The 16882-nt window shown below is 40.4% G+C and overlaps 1 protein-coding gene and 1 long non-coding RNA gene across 9 annotated transcripts in view; one reads left to right on the top strand and one right to left on the bottom strand.

Annotated features, from left to right (window-relative positions):
- The window catches only part of LOC309534385, a 415746-nt gene that overhangs the window by 57039 nt on the left and 341825 nt on the right, over positions 1–16882 (top strand). The window lies entirely within an intron of this gene.
- Positions 1–16882, bottom strand: part of TOX2 (TOX high mobility group box family member 2) — a 270950-nt gene that overhangs the window by 149192 nt on the left and 104876 nt on the right. For all 8 annotated transcript variants that reach the window (XR_014220590.1, XM_082226144.1, XM_082226141.1 and 5 more), the window contains exon 2: positions 1277–1342. Coding sequence is in view for 7 of the 8 variants with exons in the window: in XM_082226141.1 (XP_082082267.1) it covers positions 1277–1342 (66 nt within the window). In the remaining variant the exon portion in view is untranslated. The remainder of the gene's footprint in view (positions 1–1276; positions 1343–16882) is intronic.

The following is a 16882-nucleotide window of genomic DNA, read 5'->3' as shown; positions in this document are numbered from 1 at the left end:
AAAGGGGACAATCCCATCCATATCTGAATTGTACCTGAGACTTTCTGCATGCAAAGTAGTTATGGCCCTCCTCCATCACCAATGTATCTGGGCCTGATTCCAGTGCCTTGAATAACTATTGCAGGAGGGGAGTCTGAGGAATTGAGACATATAGCGGTGACGAGGAATGAAGTTTCTGGCCTAATGGATGAAATAAAAACTGAAAAATCACTGGGACTATGAGAGTTCTCAAAGAATTCAAATGTGGAATTGCTCATCTTCTCACAAAAATACGTGACTTGCCCCTCAAAGCAGCCTCCATATCTGATGACTGGAAAGTTACCTATTATTTTAAAGGGGGGGAAGGGTCCAGGGCAGATCCTGGAAATTAACAGGCCAGTTAGATTAACACCCGTCCTAGGAAAACTGGAGTAAAGTATTGTTAAAGATACAATAGCCAAGCATGTAGAGAAGAACAAGCTGGGGGTCATCCGGCAAAGCTGAATGTTGGGAGATTCAGGACAGACAAAAGGAAGGAATTCTTCACACAAAACAATCTGTGGAAGCCTCTACTACAAGATGTCATGGGGCCTGCCAACCTGTATAGCTTTAAAATGGGATGGTGAATGAGGCTACCGCTGGCTTCTGGTCATTATGGCTATATGTTGCCAAGGAATACTAGCCATTGTTGGGGGCAGGCTGGGACAGCAGGAGGGGTTAATTCACTGATGTCATGCTTTGGGCATCACAGAGGCATCTCATTGGCCACTGAGGGGAAGAAAGTTGGACTATATGGGCATCTGGTCTGATCCAGCAGAGCTGCTCTTATGTTCTTAGTAAGTTGCCACAAGGCAAAAAGAGCATCACAAGTAAGTGCAATGAAAATGATGTCAAGCAAGCCGGCCGGTCTCAAATCGTGAATCCTCATTTGAAATGAATTTCAAAGCCAACCCTGTGTGAGAGATCAAATGTATAACATGAGAAGTATGAGTGTGCCTTTCCTCCAGTATGCGCCGGCTTTTCATAGGGTAGTAAAGGCTAAAAATGAAACGAGTCTTCCTCTATAAACGCTGTTCTGAAATGGTAGAAAACCTTGCACAGCCTTTGCAGACATTTACGGGGAAGGTGACATCTGAGATGCTATTTGACACCTCTGCACAACTCTGCACTACGCCGTGTCCTTAGTAATGCACAAGCAATTTAATTACAACTAATACAGGACAGCACACAAGCAAATAATGAGCGTTGTTTGATACCCTGCATATACACACAGCCCACAAAGATTGTTACGTTTTACCTGATTTGCTGAGAGGAACTCCTGGTTATTGTCATTCATTCCCATATACATGTTCTCTCCGTCAAACTGGAAAGACAGAAGAAACCAGTGGTTATCACTGTAGCCAGGAGAGCTAGGTTCTGCTGCTATTTTAGGCGTTTTCCAAGCACTTTCATTCCAAAAAGTTCCATTTTGCCTGAAAAGGATGAGCTCATACTGACTCTCCTGCCCAAAGCAAATTGGGTTGTATACACCAACTTTCCCATGGGTGCTCTTCATTAACATGAACAAGGACATGACCCCACACATTATGCACCTATAGAGAAGCATCCTGAGATTGCATGTCCAGTGTAATCAAGGCTCAGTTTGCACCTACTGTATGAGACTCCTAAGAAATAAAAAAAAAAAGACACACAAGAAGAAGTTCTGTAGATCCCACTGTCAGAAAAACAGAGTACTCCACCACCTTTTATCACCCATCAGGATTTGGGGTGATGGTCAAGGAAGCTTTACTCAGAGTAGACCCATTGAAATTAATTAACAAAACTAAGCTCCACAAATTTCAACAGGTCTACTCTGCATGATTTTACACCCAAGGATGCACACTGTCCCCTCCCCCACATGTTGCACCAGACATTGTGGGGTAGTTAATTTTGATCTTCTCCCTTTCCTCCCCCCTCCACTGGGTCCCTGTAAACCTGAACCTTTAAGAAGGGATTCTATTTAAACAAGGGTATTCCCACCCCCTTCATTTTGCCTGCTCTATTCTTGTATTGGTCTGCAAAAGGGGTTCATTCAACTCAGCGAGAGTTAGAGGCACAGTCTCTCCCATCTAACTTGATAATAGGTTTTCCTGTCATGGCTCCCCTGAGCCAGTTTGGAGCTGGTTGTAAGTGAACCAAATCATCTGCAGTGAGTTGTCCTAGCAGCTTATGGTAGCCTATGGAGGGAAAGTACACTGCAACTTCCCACCCAGGAAAAAAATATACCCGTATCTTAGAGTGTGTTCATATTATTGCTTTTGAGTACAGTGAAATTGTTGTCTTCTGCTGCGTTTCACAGCTCCCCCCCCCCTTCCCAGCTGCTCACATCAGCAAAGCTTCAATTCTTTTATGTCTGAGCGCACACCAAGGGATGTTGAGCGGTGGGGGTGTTTCACACCATCACTAGAGTTGGATTAGGAACAGCTTTAGGGCTCCAATCAATGTGAAGCTGGTTTGTGAAACAACGCAAAGCACAGTGGTACCTTGGTTTGTATACGTCTTGGTTTGCATACATTTTGGATTACAAACACATCAAACCCGGAAGTGTGTGTCCCGGTTTGCAACATATATATTTTTTGGATTATAGCCCTATTTTTTATTTATTTTTTTGATTATGAACAAAAATAATTTGGAGGCCCCATTGGTGAAAGCGTACCTTGGGTTACAACCTGTTTTGGTTTACAAACGGACCTCCGGAACGGATTATGGTTGTAAACCAAGGTACCACTGTACAGGATACAGATGCATTTTGGAAATTATAATGTGAACATGGGTGAAAAACCAACACTGGAAACGCAATGGGCAAACAGTAAATGGGAATGTGAACACTACCTTGGTCTCCTCTATACAACTTATTTTCTGACTTCTAAAGATGTTACCCCTGCCACTTGGAGAATGGCACTATCTACATCTTGGATTGTGTGTATGTCTGTGTTTCTGCTTGCCAATCCTTCCCTGCTACTTGATACTTTGGGTTATCCTCCAACCAATATCTCTTGCAAAGTCATTTGGAAACAGAAGCAGCAGGCTTCCAGCAGAAAACTGATCTTACAATTAACAAGAGTCCCTGCCCAAGACACAAAGTCTCAGGTGACCCTTGCCTCCCGAATGAAGGAAAGGCCCTTTGGCATACAAGGCTTTCTCAATCTAGCAGCTGATACTCAAAAAGCTCTACTACGGGCACAAGATGCTGGGTGTAAACCCTTGTAATTATACAAGCCATACTGGATTATTTCTTACAAATTATACTTTCTGCATTAATTACAGTATTAAAAAACATGTAAACCTAAAAGGAACTGTAACAAATATTAACCTGTGCTCCAGTTTTCTCTCCTGCTCACCTTTACTTATTTCTTTTGTCTCCCTCCTTTATTCAGCATCTTATCAGCATGAATCTGTCAAAACTGCTCGAGTGAAATCTTACTCATCTGTATTGCTATGGGGCAACGTAGCAAAAATTATGCACAGGTGGTGAAATATCACGTAAGAGTGCTTTGAACCGCAGAGACTGAGAACCTGGAGGAAATCACCAAACTTGTTCTGATTTCTTTCTCCGGTGCACGTTCTTACAGGGAAGGCCCCAATCTTACCTTCAGAATTGTGCAATGTAATAAAGCTTCTACAGTAAGCTCAAGCCAGACTTAAAGAACCCCTTTCTTGGTTACTTTATCTGAGCACCAGAAAAGGACTGGATGCCACGACACAGCTAGAGGTAGCTGATCTTTCGCATTATTATTCAAATTATCTGGGATTTTGAACAAACAAAAATATAAAACAGGTCAATGAAACTTTTTTAGTGCATCAACATCACTGGTTGAAATCTGTAAGCTTCAGGCTTTAAACAGAATTCTTCTTCAGGCAATTATTTTGAACAAAGGCTGAAAGTCTGGAGCTATATGAAATGCTGGCAAACATGGGATCATGCAACATGATTGCAGGTGCTGGGTAGTCTTTGCAGGGGAAAATACTTGGGAGAAGTAGGAATGCTTATCTTTTCCACCACATAACACTTCTCCCCATCCCCCAGCTACCATTTGCTGGAAATGTTGGGATGCAACCTAGCTTGTAGTAAGTATGGTGGTTTTGCATGGGGAGAATGCAGATAAAAGGAGGAAACTCCAAGCTTCCTAGACTGTTTTTCTGAACTAACATGCTCTAAACTGATACTTTTAGGGTTGCTGACCTCACTTCCTCCATCCCTTCCTTCTCCATTCATCCCACTATGAGAGAGAAGACAACTTGTGTGTCTTTACCAAGACGAAAGAATAAGTATGGCTCTTTGTACCTCCAACTTTGATAGAATTAAACTAGGAACTACCTAAATATGCATTTCCTTTAATAAATTTAACTTTCTTGTCTTCCACACTAAAAATCACAATGAGACTGCTTCTAAGAGTAAATATGTACCTCCAAGATATTTCAGTACAAAAGTTCAAACTTCTTCTGATGCATACAAACTCAATATGCCATCAGCTTTCCCATCAGCTGGACTCTGAGCCTGGAAACAAGTCTGTTTGGAGCGAGGGGTGGTAGCAGAAGCAAAAGAAGAAGGGTTTGTAGGAGGGCATTGGAAGGAAAGGAAAGGATAATAATTCCCTTCCTCCCCATCCCCCTTGATAAACATCCCCAACCCTGTTATTTAATAAAATACAGAACTGAAGACCTCTGTTTTACAGCTTCATATGTAGTCCCTACCTAGCAAGGCATTAACTGAAAATAACTGAAGAATTTTAACCACACTGGAGAAAACCAGAAACAATAGCTTTGATAAATAGGTACATCAATGACACCTTAATTTACATGTCATAAAATAAAGTGCAAGACTCAAAGACCTGCTCAGTTCCTTTGATGACACAACTACTATGTCATCATGCACTGAATTGAGTTTATGTAAGGACGGCCACCACACTGCACACAATGAAACTTAAAGTAATAGTGACCTGGGTGTGACTTAGGGTGTGGAGAGGCTGACCACAAACGGTACTGCATCTGTTAGACAACATGAAATCAACTCATGCTATGTACACCATATGACCTACACAGGGTCAGCAATGGTTAGGGCAGGATTCCCCTACTCCATCATTCCAAATAAGCACCAGAAAGCTTAGTGTTAAATTGTGTTGTACAAAAATGTACAAGCAATAATGCATATCACTCAGTCACCTTTTAATTCTTTTAAAGTAAGAAAGAACAAGAGACGAACTCCCACTCTTCCCCCTCAAAAATATGAAACCTATGGATTTTAGAGTTTTGGCCTACTAGATGAATTGCCCTAACATGAGTTACGGAGGAACCTGGATCCTTTTAATTACCCTACAAAAAGCCTCTGAACTGATTTGTCTGCAATTTGGCAGGCTTGCTTCACCCTGGAAAAGCTCCTGTGCTTGTAAATTTCATCCACTTGGGCCAAATGGGGGTAAAAATTACAGCTATTTTAGATTCCCAATTATAGTGAATTGGGAACACACCGCTTCATTTTATACAGAACCACTTAGAACTCGAATTTACAGACTGACGCCGATCTTAGGGCTGATGTGCAGCCCTAATATACACACATGTGACTTCAATATTACAAGCATGTTCCTATTTTCTTCTGTGAAACGTTAGAACGTACGCTGTTTCAGATATTATTGCATCATATCCATATCTAGTCTGTCATAATCTCAATAATTTGCAACTACATTAAGCAGTCCAGATTCTAAATCAGTAGAGCTGACTCCCACAATGAAACAACTAGAAAACAAAGGTTGCAGCTTTGAAACCATGATTACAAAATACAAATCAACAGGAGGTGAATTTAGCATTGCACCAAATATTGCATATCTTCTATTCCAGATGTACACTACTGCAAGCAGTATTAATCTACATCTCTCATAAAATGCATGCTCATTTCTATATCCATTCAAAACCCATTATTTTCCATCTCCAGGAAGAAGCCCTAATTGTATCAGCTCCATTCTAGAACTAGGCAAGAAATTGAGTTCATCTTCATATCTATGCCTTTTTAAAAGGTGCTATTTCCTTGGAAGCAAATGCAGACTCTCCCGTTATGTAATTCCAATTTGGTAAAACATACTTGTTTTATTGCTTTATATACTATACTTGCCGCCAACTCAGTAACTGTAATGAAGCCTGTCTTGAAAATTACTGTGCTTCTGATTGCCAACCAGTGAGGCTGAAAATCAACCCTCAAAATTCAGGGGAAACTTCAGAACTTCCTTACTGCAGATTAGATTTTTTTTTTTTTTTACCCCTCCAGGCAGTAAGGGCACAAACAAATTTATTATAAAAATTCTCCTGCCAGGGTATTTTTTCAATTAAATGTTTGCCACTTATGCTATAGCCAGGTATAGGAAATAAATAATGTGTGCTGCATTCTCATTCTCATTGCACTGCGCAACGAAATTGAAGACAATCGGCTTCATCATTCCACGCTGATTTACGGTTGGAACAAAATATTTTAATATTTTCCTTTTGTTAGGATGGTTTTCTCCCAGTTTCGATTAGAAGTATCTCCTCATGCATGTCGAGATACTAATCAATTTCCAGATATAAGGACATACATTCATCATACTCTATTTCCGATAAAAAAAAATTGATCTGATTTATCCTTAATTACCTAAACATCCTGCACAATGGAAACAGTTTTCTTCCTTGTTCTGTTTATTTGAGAGAGAAAATAGCCCGGAACTACTGTCTTAATTATTCTTCTGTCCACATGCAATTGATTTAAAATACATATTTTACTTTGTATGCCCAATAAACAAAGAAGAATTTTAGAGCAGAAAAAGAAGAAAAGGCATGGGTGATGTCTAGTTCTTGCAAAGCTCTGAAAAAAATTATCTATTCTATTTAAATTGGATATTAACACTACCATCATTTTATGTGTATGCTGACTTTCCAGAGTTAAAACCATGCTCAAGGTGTCTTCCAACATGAATTTGTTCTACATAATTACAAATATAACAAAAGTAGTCACAAACCATTAATAAAACACATTAGAAAGTACTCAAACTGAACAATTTCCACACAAATCGTAAGATTGAAAAATAAAGATTTTATTATTATTATTATTAACCCTAAATCATACCCCAAACAGAAGAGTCTGTTCAGCATTCCTGGCTTTTGCAGGTGGAATCAATCAGGTCCCTGCCCTCCCAGGCCAGATGTAAAAAGGCATGCAAGGCAGGGAGCAGGTCTCACAGCCAAAATGGCCTATCTATATTAATACTCAGTTGGTTAGAGTGTGGAGCTGATAAGGCCAAGGTTGCAGGTTCAATCCCCATTTGGGACAGCTGCATATTCCTGCATTGCAGGGGGTCAGACTAGATGATCCTCAGGGTCCCTTCTAAGGGACAGAATTCTATGATTCTATATATAATACATATAGTGTATATAGTGCATCTATACACACCACCACTAACAGGAGGAGGAGGAGGAGGAGGAGGTCATCAACAAGTGGCCATTATTACTAGCAGGGGCCAAATTACGTTTTTTAAATGGATAGGAGGATTTTTTAAAAGACATTAATTTGGTTCTTCAACAGCTAATTCCCCCCCCCCTTCAGATTACAGGCAAGTTTGTTGAAGAACAGAGTTAGGAATTTTATTTTAATATTCATTCATGAGCAGCGTACCAGCTTAAAAAAACATCAGGATTTGGTAGTTTGCATTAAACTATTTTTGATACCCACTTACTGAATTTCAGCTGTTGCTTTTGATACTTGGGTCTCTCCTTTTGGCTTATCTACTATCAGATTTTAATTGAATTGGTTCTCTTCATATTATATTACACACACACACACACACACACACACACACACACACACGTATTATATTCCTCTGTTTGTTCTCTAGCACACTGTTCTTCTGTGTTGTTGTTACTGTTTGCTGGTTACATAATTTGAAGTACAGTGGGACTGTGTGAGAAATAACACCACGCCTAGGATTAACTGACAACCAGCCATGGAGGTGTCAAGCTGAATTCAATGGCTTAAATGAAACAAAAAACAAAAATTTCCTTCCAGTAGCACCTTAGAGACCAACTAAGTTTGGTATTGGTATGAGCTTTCGTGTACACGCACACATCTTTAGATACACTGAAACAGAAGAAGAAACAATCTGAATAAGTATGCATGCACACGAAAGCTCATACCAATAACAAACTTAGTTGATCTCTAAGGTGCTACTGGAAGGAATTTTTTATTATTATTTTGTTTCGACTACGGCAGACCAACACGGCTACCTACCTGTAACTAGATCAATGGCTTGATGTTTGTTGAGTGTGGTATCTGCAATGAGCTATGGTGAAAAAAGCAACTAAGTGTCTTTAACCTTTTTGTTCAATGTTCAAATTTAGCAAAATACCACCCTCCATGTTGCTTAGGTAGTAACTACAAAACAGATTCCCATAAATGTGTTTCTTCATCAGTTTGCAATTTTAGGTCATTTGTTCTAGATAAAAAGCAATGGAACGCAGCTTTTTAACGTTTCTAAAGGTAACATTGACATGCACTACAAATACTATAAGCACTATAAAAATAGTAAAAAGAAAGCTGTAAGAATTGGCATTTTTTTGTTTGTAAATGATCTTTAAGAAATACAAACATCTTGTCCAGAATCGGAACAGGAAAGCACTGTCAACAAAGCAGCAAATTTCACAGACATTGATGGGAAAGCCTGAGAGCAGTCTGGGCATGTTCCTGGAGTTGGTTTTGCTCCTAAACTGTCTGGTAGCATCTGAGCTCAAAGATGTCTTTGCAGAGTTTTCCCAGATGCTGTAGCTATACCAGCCAGTGGAGAAAGAATATCTGGCCACTTTAACACATCTTGTTCCCAATCAGTATAGACAACTGCAAAGCACTCTGTGTGGGGCTGCCCACACAGTTGTAGCAGCCAGAGTGTTAAATGGGGCCCATTTTTTTGAATACTGTATGCTTCTCTGGTTCTAATTTGCATTGGCTTCCAGTTCATTTCTAGGAACAACTTCACAATCCAAACTCTGGTTAGAATCATAGAACTGTAGAGTTGGAAGGAACCTGAGGGTCATCTAGTCCAACCTCCCTGTAATGCAGGCATCTCAGCTAAAGCATCCATGACAGATGGCCATCCAACCTCTGCTTACAAACCTCCAAGGAAGGAGTATCCACCACCTTCCAAAGGAGTCTGTTCCGCTGTCAAACAGCTCTTAGAATCAGAAAGTTCTTCCTGATGTTTAGTCAGAGTCTCCATTCTTGAATTCATTGGTTGGTGTGTCCTAGCCACTATAGCAGGAAAAAACAAGCTAGCTCCATTCTCCACGTGACAACCCTTTAGATATTTGAAGATGGCTATCATATCTCCTCTCAGTCTCCTCTTTTCCAAGCTAAACATACCCAACTCCCTCAAGTGTTCACTTGTACGGTTTCTCCTGTGTGTTTGTAGATGTACGGTCAGTTTCGAACCTTCGCTGATGCACTTTCCGCACTCCATACATTCAAATGAATAAAAGTAAATGTATGTTTTACTTATAAAGCTGTAAACCAGGGGTCGCTAATCCAGCAGCTTTAGACATCCTGGTTGGTGGTCCTGTTTTGTGGGTGGTTTGTTGGATGTGTGTGGAATTGGGGTTTGTTTGTGAAAGGGCCTTTCTGATGGGAGGTGGATGGGAGGCTCAAGTATGTTCCGTATGTGTTTTATTGAGAGACTTTCTCTAATTCTGTGTTATACTGCCACCCTCAAAGCAGTCGTTTTGTAAGTGGCACCCACAGCACTTTCTCAAAATTCAGAATATGCCTGCTGGCCCAAAATGTTGTTAACCCTTGCCTTAAACGGTTTGGGATGTTGCAAACTGCTTGATGATGAAGTTGTTGTTTGTTTATTAAATCTGTATACTGCCTTCCATCTGAAGACCCCAGGGCGGTTCGCAACAGAAAGAAGTTGTGTATCATTAACAGCGATATCAAAATCCCAATTTGCAAATGCTACTATTTTGATTGAACTATATCGAGCTTTTAAATACTGAAGTGTTATGGGATTTTTAAAAGATATGGCTATGTCGTGTCACATACTTTTGCACAGAACGGATGAATGAGCCCGTAGGCTCCAATGCTACCAAAATAAACACGCTTAAAATAAAGGGGGCAGGATCAAGAGAGCTTCTGGGCAGTTAATATTCGATATCCAATGAAAACAAGGGGAGCTTTTGCATGGGTTTGTCTGACAATCTTAAAGTCTTAAGTCTTAACCAATCTTAAAAGATTATATCTACCAGGGATGTACAGGAAATACCCTTTTATTTGTTAATTAAAGCATATATATATATATATATATATATATGCTTTCGTAGATTTTCACGGGTACAGGAATGCAGGTTTTGGTGTCTTCGGGTGTCTTCCCGTGTAAGAGTCGGGGTGTCTGGGCGACGTTTCGACGAGGTCTCACTCGTCATCTTCAGGCTGGTGCTTTCGGCTTCTTGTTACTGGAACAGAGCAGAATCTGGTGTTTGAGTTCCTATAAATACTGTTGAGGGGTGTGGTGTATAGCCTCCAACGTTCTGGGCAGAGAGGATGTTCTTAGATTAGTGTGCCTTTTCTTCTTTTGTTCCTTAATTACTTGAGGGATATCTTGAGTGATTTCATGAGTGATATTCTGAATACCACTGGGTGGGTCATTAAGTGTAGATTAGTTGCTAAAGCTTTCGTGTCTTGACCTCTTGAGCTTGTGAAGAGTTTTTCTGAGAAGATGGCTGTGCTGCATTTAGTTGTGCTCTGGCTTGGCTTCGTGTATAGGGGCGACCTGTGATTTTGTGCCTTGTGCCAGCCAGATCTGTGTAGGGATTGCAGGGGGGTGCAGCATCCGGAGGTGCCACTATAGTTTGGCTACTGGATGGAGTCTGTAATATGTCTGTGGAGAGGGTCTGGGTTTGGGTCTGGTGTGGTTGATTGGTGACGGCGTTCTGTGTGCCTCTGGTTCTGGTGTCGGTTTTTGTGGGGAGGGCTAATTTCCAGATGTCTGGCAGGCGGGACGTGTCGTCACGCTTGTTCATGTTGTGAGGGTGTTTCTCTATCTCGATGGCTTCCATGATTATTCTCTTGTGGTGATGTTCCAAGTTAAAGAGCAATTTGGAATCTGCAAAATTAATTTCGTGTCCTGTTTCTTTCATGTGTTGGAAAAGAGAGGAAGTTTTTTCTTCTTTTTTGACGGCATTCTTGAAAAACTCTTCACAAGCTCAAGAGGTCAAGACACGAAAGCTTTAGCAACTAATCTACACTTAATGACCCACCCAGTGGTATTCAGAATATCACTCATGAAATCACTCAAGATATCCCTCAAGTAATTAAGGAACAAAAGAAGAAAAGGCACACTAATCTAAGAACTTCCTCTCTGCCCAGAACGTTGGAGGCTATACACCACACCCCTCAACAGTATTTATAGGAACTCAAACACCAGATTCTGCTCTGTTCCAGTAACAAGAAGCCGAAAGCACCAGCCTGAAGATGACGAGTGAGACCTCGTCGAAACGTCGCCCAGACACCCCGACTCTTACACGGGAAGACACCCGAAGACACCAAAACCTGCATATATATATATATATATATATATATGCATATATATATATATATATATATATATATATATATATAATATTACGTGAATAGCAACGCTCTTGTGTCAATACTTATTAAATTTATACTGTCATGCAGGTTGAGATATAATAACACACACACCCCTGCTTTTATTATTTATTTATTTGTAAATAAAACTTCTAACTTCATTATTAAAAATTCCATTTCCTACATCAGTGGTGTCCAAACTTTTTCCAAAGAGGGCCAGATTTTATGAACTGAAGGGCAGTGAGAGCAGACCAAAGGGCCAACCAAAGTTGCTGAGCTTTTTAGGATTGAAGTTGCTGAGGTTTTTTTAGGATTTTACCCCAGGAAATAAACTGCCACAGGGGCCAGATTAAACCGACCAGCGGGCCAGATTAGGCCCCCAAAACAGACTTTGTACATGCCTGTCCTACAGGCTTTAAGAATCGAAATACTGTAGTTTTTCCTTCATCCTTTTCCTCCTTCCATCTTAGCTGTAATATTAATCCCTGTGCTAGTTCCTTCCTCCTAAAGTTCCAAGTCCTTGTGGCAGATCAGAAGCCATATGTACAATCTGCAGGGTTAATACTAAAACAAACACCTCAGAATGCTGCCATGGAGGCTTTGTCAATGCTCATTTCTGTCAAGTCCCAGGGATGTAAAATGTCTTCCTCTGGCCTGCTGCCATCGAAATCTCCTACCCACAGGGCCACCAGTGTGTTTTCCTAAAAGAATTATTAAGCATCGGCTCCCTTCTGGGAATATATACCACTAAGGTTAGCCTAATCTCTTTTAACTGCAGTTTTCCCATTAAGACCTTTTTACAAACTCTTGCCCACAGTGATCCACTTAGCATTATTCATTTGACCACTGAAATGCATGGATTTCCCCTGAGTTGGTAATGTCAAAGAGGGTCAATAGTTCAGCAACAGATTTATTTAAACCCTCAGAAAACTATAGGGAACTAAGTAGCAACAGTTCTATTTCTCACTGCTGCACACACTATGTGACAGGGCTGACCACCGACTTTGTTTTCATCGCTACAGCATGCATTGTTATTTCTCACGCTATTTAGGTGGTTACAGAAGCAAAGCTACTGCAAAAGTGATTTGGCATTTACTAAGGAACGGTTTTCAAGCTGCTGTGAGATTCTGTTTTGGATTTAATGCCACATTTGGATTTAAAGCCGGTGAGGTAGTTTTTCTTTCAAAGGATTCTTTATTTCTACTTTTATTTTATTATTTCAAGAGAGAGAAATAGGGACAAATTCAAGATGAAAGTGGCAATTCTGACTTTTTGGAAGCAAATGCTTTTGAAACAAACAGGACCTCCTGTTCAGTAAACAACTTCAAGGAGTGTCAATGAAAGATGTGTGCTCCTCATCCCAGTCCTTTCAAGCCTAATAACACATGTAGTTCATGTACATTTGCTTAAAAATAATTCCCATTGGACTACAGTCTAAGGGTGCTTTATGGGTTGTACTGTTAATCATCAACAATAGTAAGGAATTTGGAGGTACTGCTGCACATTAAATAATACAGCTACTCCTTAGTGGGCATAATTCATATAATAATTCACACAGTTTATTCAAGAACTTGCTAAACAGTTCAGATCCTTCCCATATAACCCTCAGCTTCAGTAAGAGAAAGTTAGTTTTTAGACTGAAATGGAAGCACATTAATATTTTTCTCTATTTCAAAGTCTAATTACAATTCTTCTCCCTCTCTCCCCACTTTGCCCCTGCCATTTTCTCTTCCCATTATAGCCCTCAAATTGGCCTGCAAATTTTGTTCCTTATTCTGTCCCTCCTACAATCTTTGTCATGGAAATTAGAAACAGAATGTGAAAACACTGCAGAGATCAAACTCCTGAGCTAACCCTTTCAGGGCTGAATGTATAAGAAAAAGGAAAGTGTTATAAAGAGATTACTTTGCAGCCATTTTTTTGTTCGGCTATTCCTTCTATGTGCTTTTTCCTAAAAGACCCCAATAAGGAAAGGCTATAAAGATTTCTATATTTCTACAAAACCATGGGTTGGGTCCAATAGAATTTCTTCTCTGTTTAACAAAGGTCAATACTTTTCTCTTAAATCGTGGAGATGTACTGCTGCTGTTGCTTCCCTTTTTCCAACTTTCCCCAGTAGTCTATAGATGCCTAAAACCCAGGGATTACTATACTAGAGCCAATTAAATTACTCTCTACAGGGCAAAAGAGAAAAATCTCAACCACACATTTTACTTCCCCAAGCATCACACTGCAGCCACCTTACTGAAGCTAAGCAGATTTGGGTCTTCTTGGTTCAAAGATTGAAGATTCCTGGAAACCCTAAATACACTGCCTTGAATTCATTGATAGAAAGATAGAATCCATGTAAATTCCAGGGCAGCTTTAAAGTCTCTCCTTTTGAGAATGAACTGACAATATTTTCTTAATGAATGTCCATTATTAAATATGCAAATAGAGCTGGTGGGAAGAAAGCAGCTTTTCCACTGAACAGTATCCAAAAGATGTTCCTGGTGTATTTGAGACTTCGGAAACATTTCAACAGCAAGCAGAATATACTGCTCCAAAACATGTTGGCAAAGATTTACCCAGTAAGATATGCACAGGATGGCAGAAGATCTGTCAAATTTGGCTTTCATTTGACCCTCAGAAAATACCTTTCTCAGCAGTATTGCCACAATTCTGTTGGAATAAATAAGTCCTACTGCAAGTAATCAAATCCTACTCTTAATATACGGCCCTTCTCTTTAAGTTACCCCGGGCATTAGCCCAGGAAATGAATACAGGCTTTAAAGACAAGATTGAGAGAGAAAAATAGTTATGAAATATGTACAGGAACATTTAAACTTAACCCAGTGTGAGTTTTCAAAAGTCAGCAGGCAAAAAACCCCACCATCACTACCCAGAAACATAGATCCCACTGATCTATCTGAACATATCCCAGGATGTTTCAGTAACTAGACTTGAAGTGGCTTTACTTGCTAGTGACTTAATTTGCACCACTGCAATGCAAAACGGGCTTTGGAGCATTTTTATAGGATCCACACTCACCCCTTTACTGCATTAAAATATCTGGTGATTTTTTTATTTTTTAAAATCAAATGTAGGTCCCTTTTCAACATTGCAGCTTTCTTTCACAGGGCATTTCCTGCAACTGATTCTGTGACATCTTTGAAAAGCATGCAGAATGAAATAAATTTTAATACAGCTTTCCCATTTGGTCATTTTCATAGTAGGAGTGACAAGCTCTGGTGAAGAGCAATCATGATATAGAAACTGACTAATAACTTTGGGGCTAAAGTTTTCCCTAGGAATAGGAAACCCATAGTTAAGTTTACTAATATTCAACTGCTTGTCACATCTGCAGTTTTACATAATCATAACATTCCTCTTATCCAGGCATGTTTTGTGAACTCACTTCATCAGATACGTACTGCAACAATGGAGTTAAAATGGCAGATAAATGCAAAAACCACAGCCTGTGTCGATTCAATTTAAAATAAGCATAATGACCACTCCCAACAAAAGTAACTGTTATCCTTGTAATGTTAAGTAAATAAGCCCTCGTACTGGGACAGGAAACCATTATCTATTCAAGTCTCAAGGAATATCAAATAAAACTTTGCTATTAACTTTGTTTTTCCAATTAGAGCTCCCCTGTGAAACTGCTCTGTTGGAAAACAGCCACTTTCAGCACAGCAGCAAAATGCCCAGGTGCTCCAAGATGCTTTGCTGTTAACCCGGCTTTATTTTAACCCTTGACTAGATTAGACCGATTGTCCCTGCAGAAGAGTCACATGACATGAAATGAACTGTACCAAATGCATCGCTTTCAGGGTTTCATTTGTTAAGTCACAGATTGTGCAGGCCTGGCTGGTATTTCTTTAACAAAGGAGCAAACAAGTTTTGCATGTCCCCACACACTGAGTTGAGACATATACACAACTCGAAACAAACAAGGTTAACCGATAATGGTACTGATTTCATATCCTACTCGCACAAAGACACCTTGTTATGTAACTCACAGGAAATGGAGAGTTCATTTGCACAGAGAGAGATGTTACATACAAAGAATCCACAGAGATTGCCAGCAGTTAATATAACAGTAAAAGATAGCCAGAAAAACTGCCTTGTTTTTATTTTCTTTCAAGATAAATCAGGGTTTCAGATAAAAATAGAGAATAAGTGCCTGGTTCACAACATGCTAAATGATTCTCATAATTGAATGTCAGTTAAAAGAATGCCGGGCTTTCAGTTGGTAAGAGCATGAGACTCTTAATCCCAGGGTTGTGGGTTCAAGCCCCATGCTGGGCAAAAGATTCCTGTATTTCAGAGGGTTGGACTAGATGACCCTTGGGTTCCTTACCAACTCTACAATTTTATTATTCTATGAACAAAGGGGAAATGGTGCTTTCTTTTTATTTCCCCATGGCTGTACTCAAAGCAACAAACAAAGCAACAAACAAATCACCACAGTTCAAGAAGGACACTGACAAACTGGAACGTCTCCAGAGGAGGGCAACCAAAATGGTCAAAGGCCTGGAAACGATGCCTTATGAGGAACGGCTAAGGGAGCTGGGCATGTTTAGCCTGGAGAAGAGGAGGTTAAGGGGTGATATGACAGCCATTTTCAAATATATAAAAGGATGTCACATAGAGGAGGGAGAAAGGTTGTTTTCTGCTGCTCCAGAGAAGCGGACACGGAGCAATGGATCCAAACTACAAGAAAGAAGATTCCACCTAAACATTAGGAAGAACTTCCTGACAGTAAGAGCTGTTCGACAGTGGAATTTGCTGCCAAGGAGTGTGGTGGAGTCTCCTGCTTTGGAGGTCTTTAAGCAGAGGCTTGACAACCATATGTCAGGAGTGCTCTGATGGTGTTTCCTGCTTGGCAGGGGGTTGGACTCGACGGCCCTTGTGGTCTCTTCCAACTCTATGATTCTATGATTCTAAGCAGCACCAGGCAGAATGACCAGCCATCTGGTGGTGGCTCAGCACTGCCTTCTTGTTGCTGCTCTTTCTTCTGTGCTTAGGGTATCACCACCTCTGTTGGTCCCTTCGCCAACCCTGCTGGTTGTTGGAAGGCCTCCCCACCTACTCACCTGCCAATAGGGCAGGAGGAGGAGAGAGGATACCCAGGGCTACCCATCAGCCATGGCATAGCAGGCCAGTCCCAAGGGCCCATAGGAACCTGGATCTAGGCCTGCAAAGCAGTTTGTGGTGGACTTTAAATTCTGCCTGTACACAGCTGCACACTCAGGCCCAGTTGGTACACAAGCTACATTAAACCAT

The sequence above is a fragment of the Podarcis vaucheri genome, assembly GCF_965113315.1.
Source record: "Podarcis vaucheri genome assembly, chromosome: 6".
Taxonomy (NCBI): Eukaryota; Metazoa; Chordata; class Lepidosauria; order Squamata; family Lacertidae; genus Podarcis; species Podarcis vaucheri.
The sequence above is the reverse complement of the archived record's forward strand: the minus strand, read 5'-3'. Positions and strand labels throughout refer to the sequence as shown.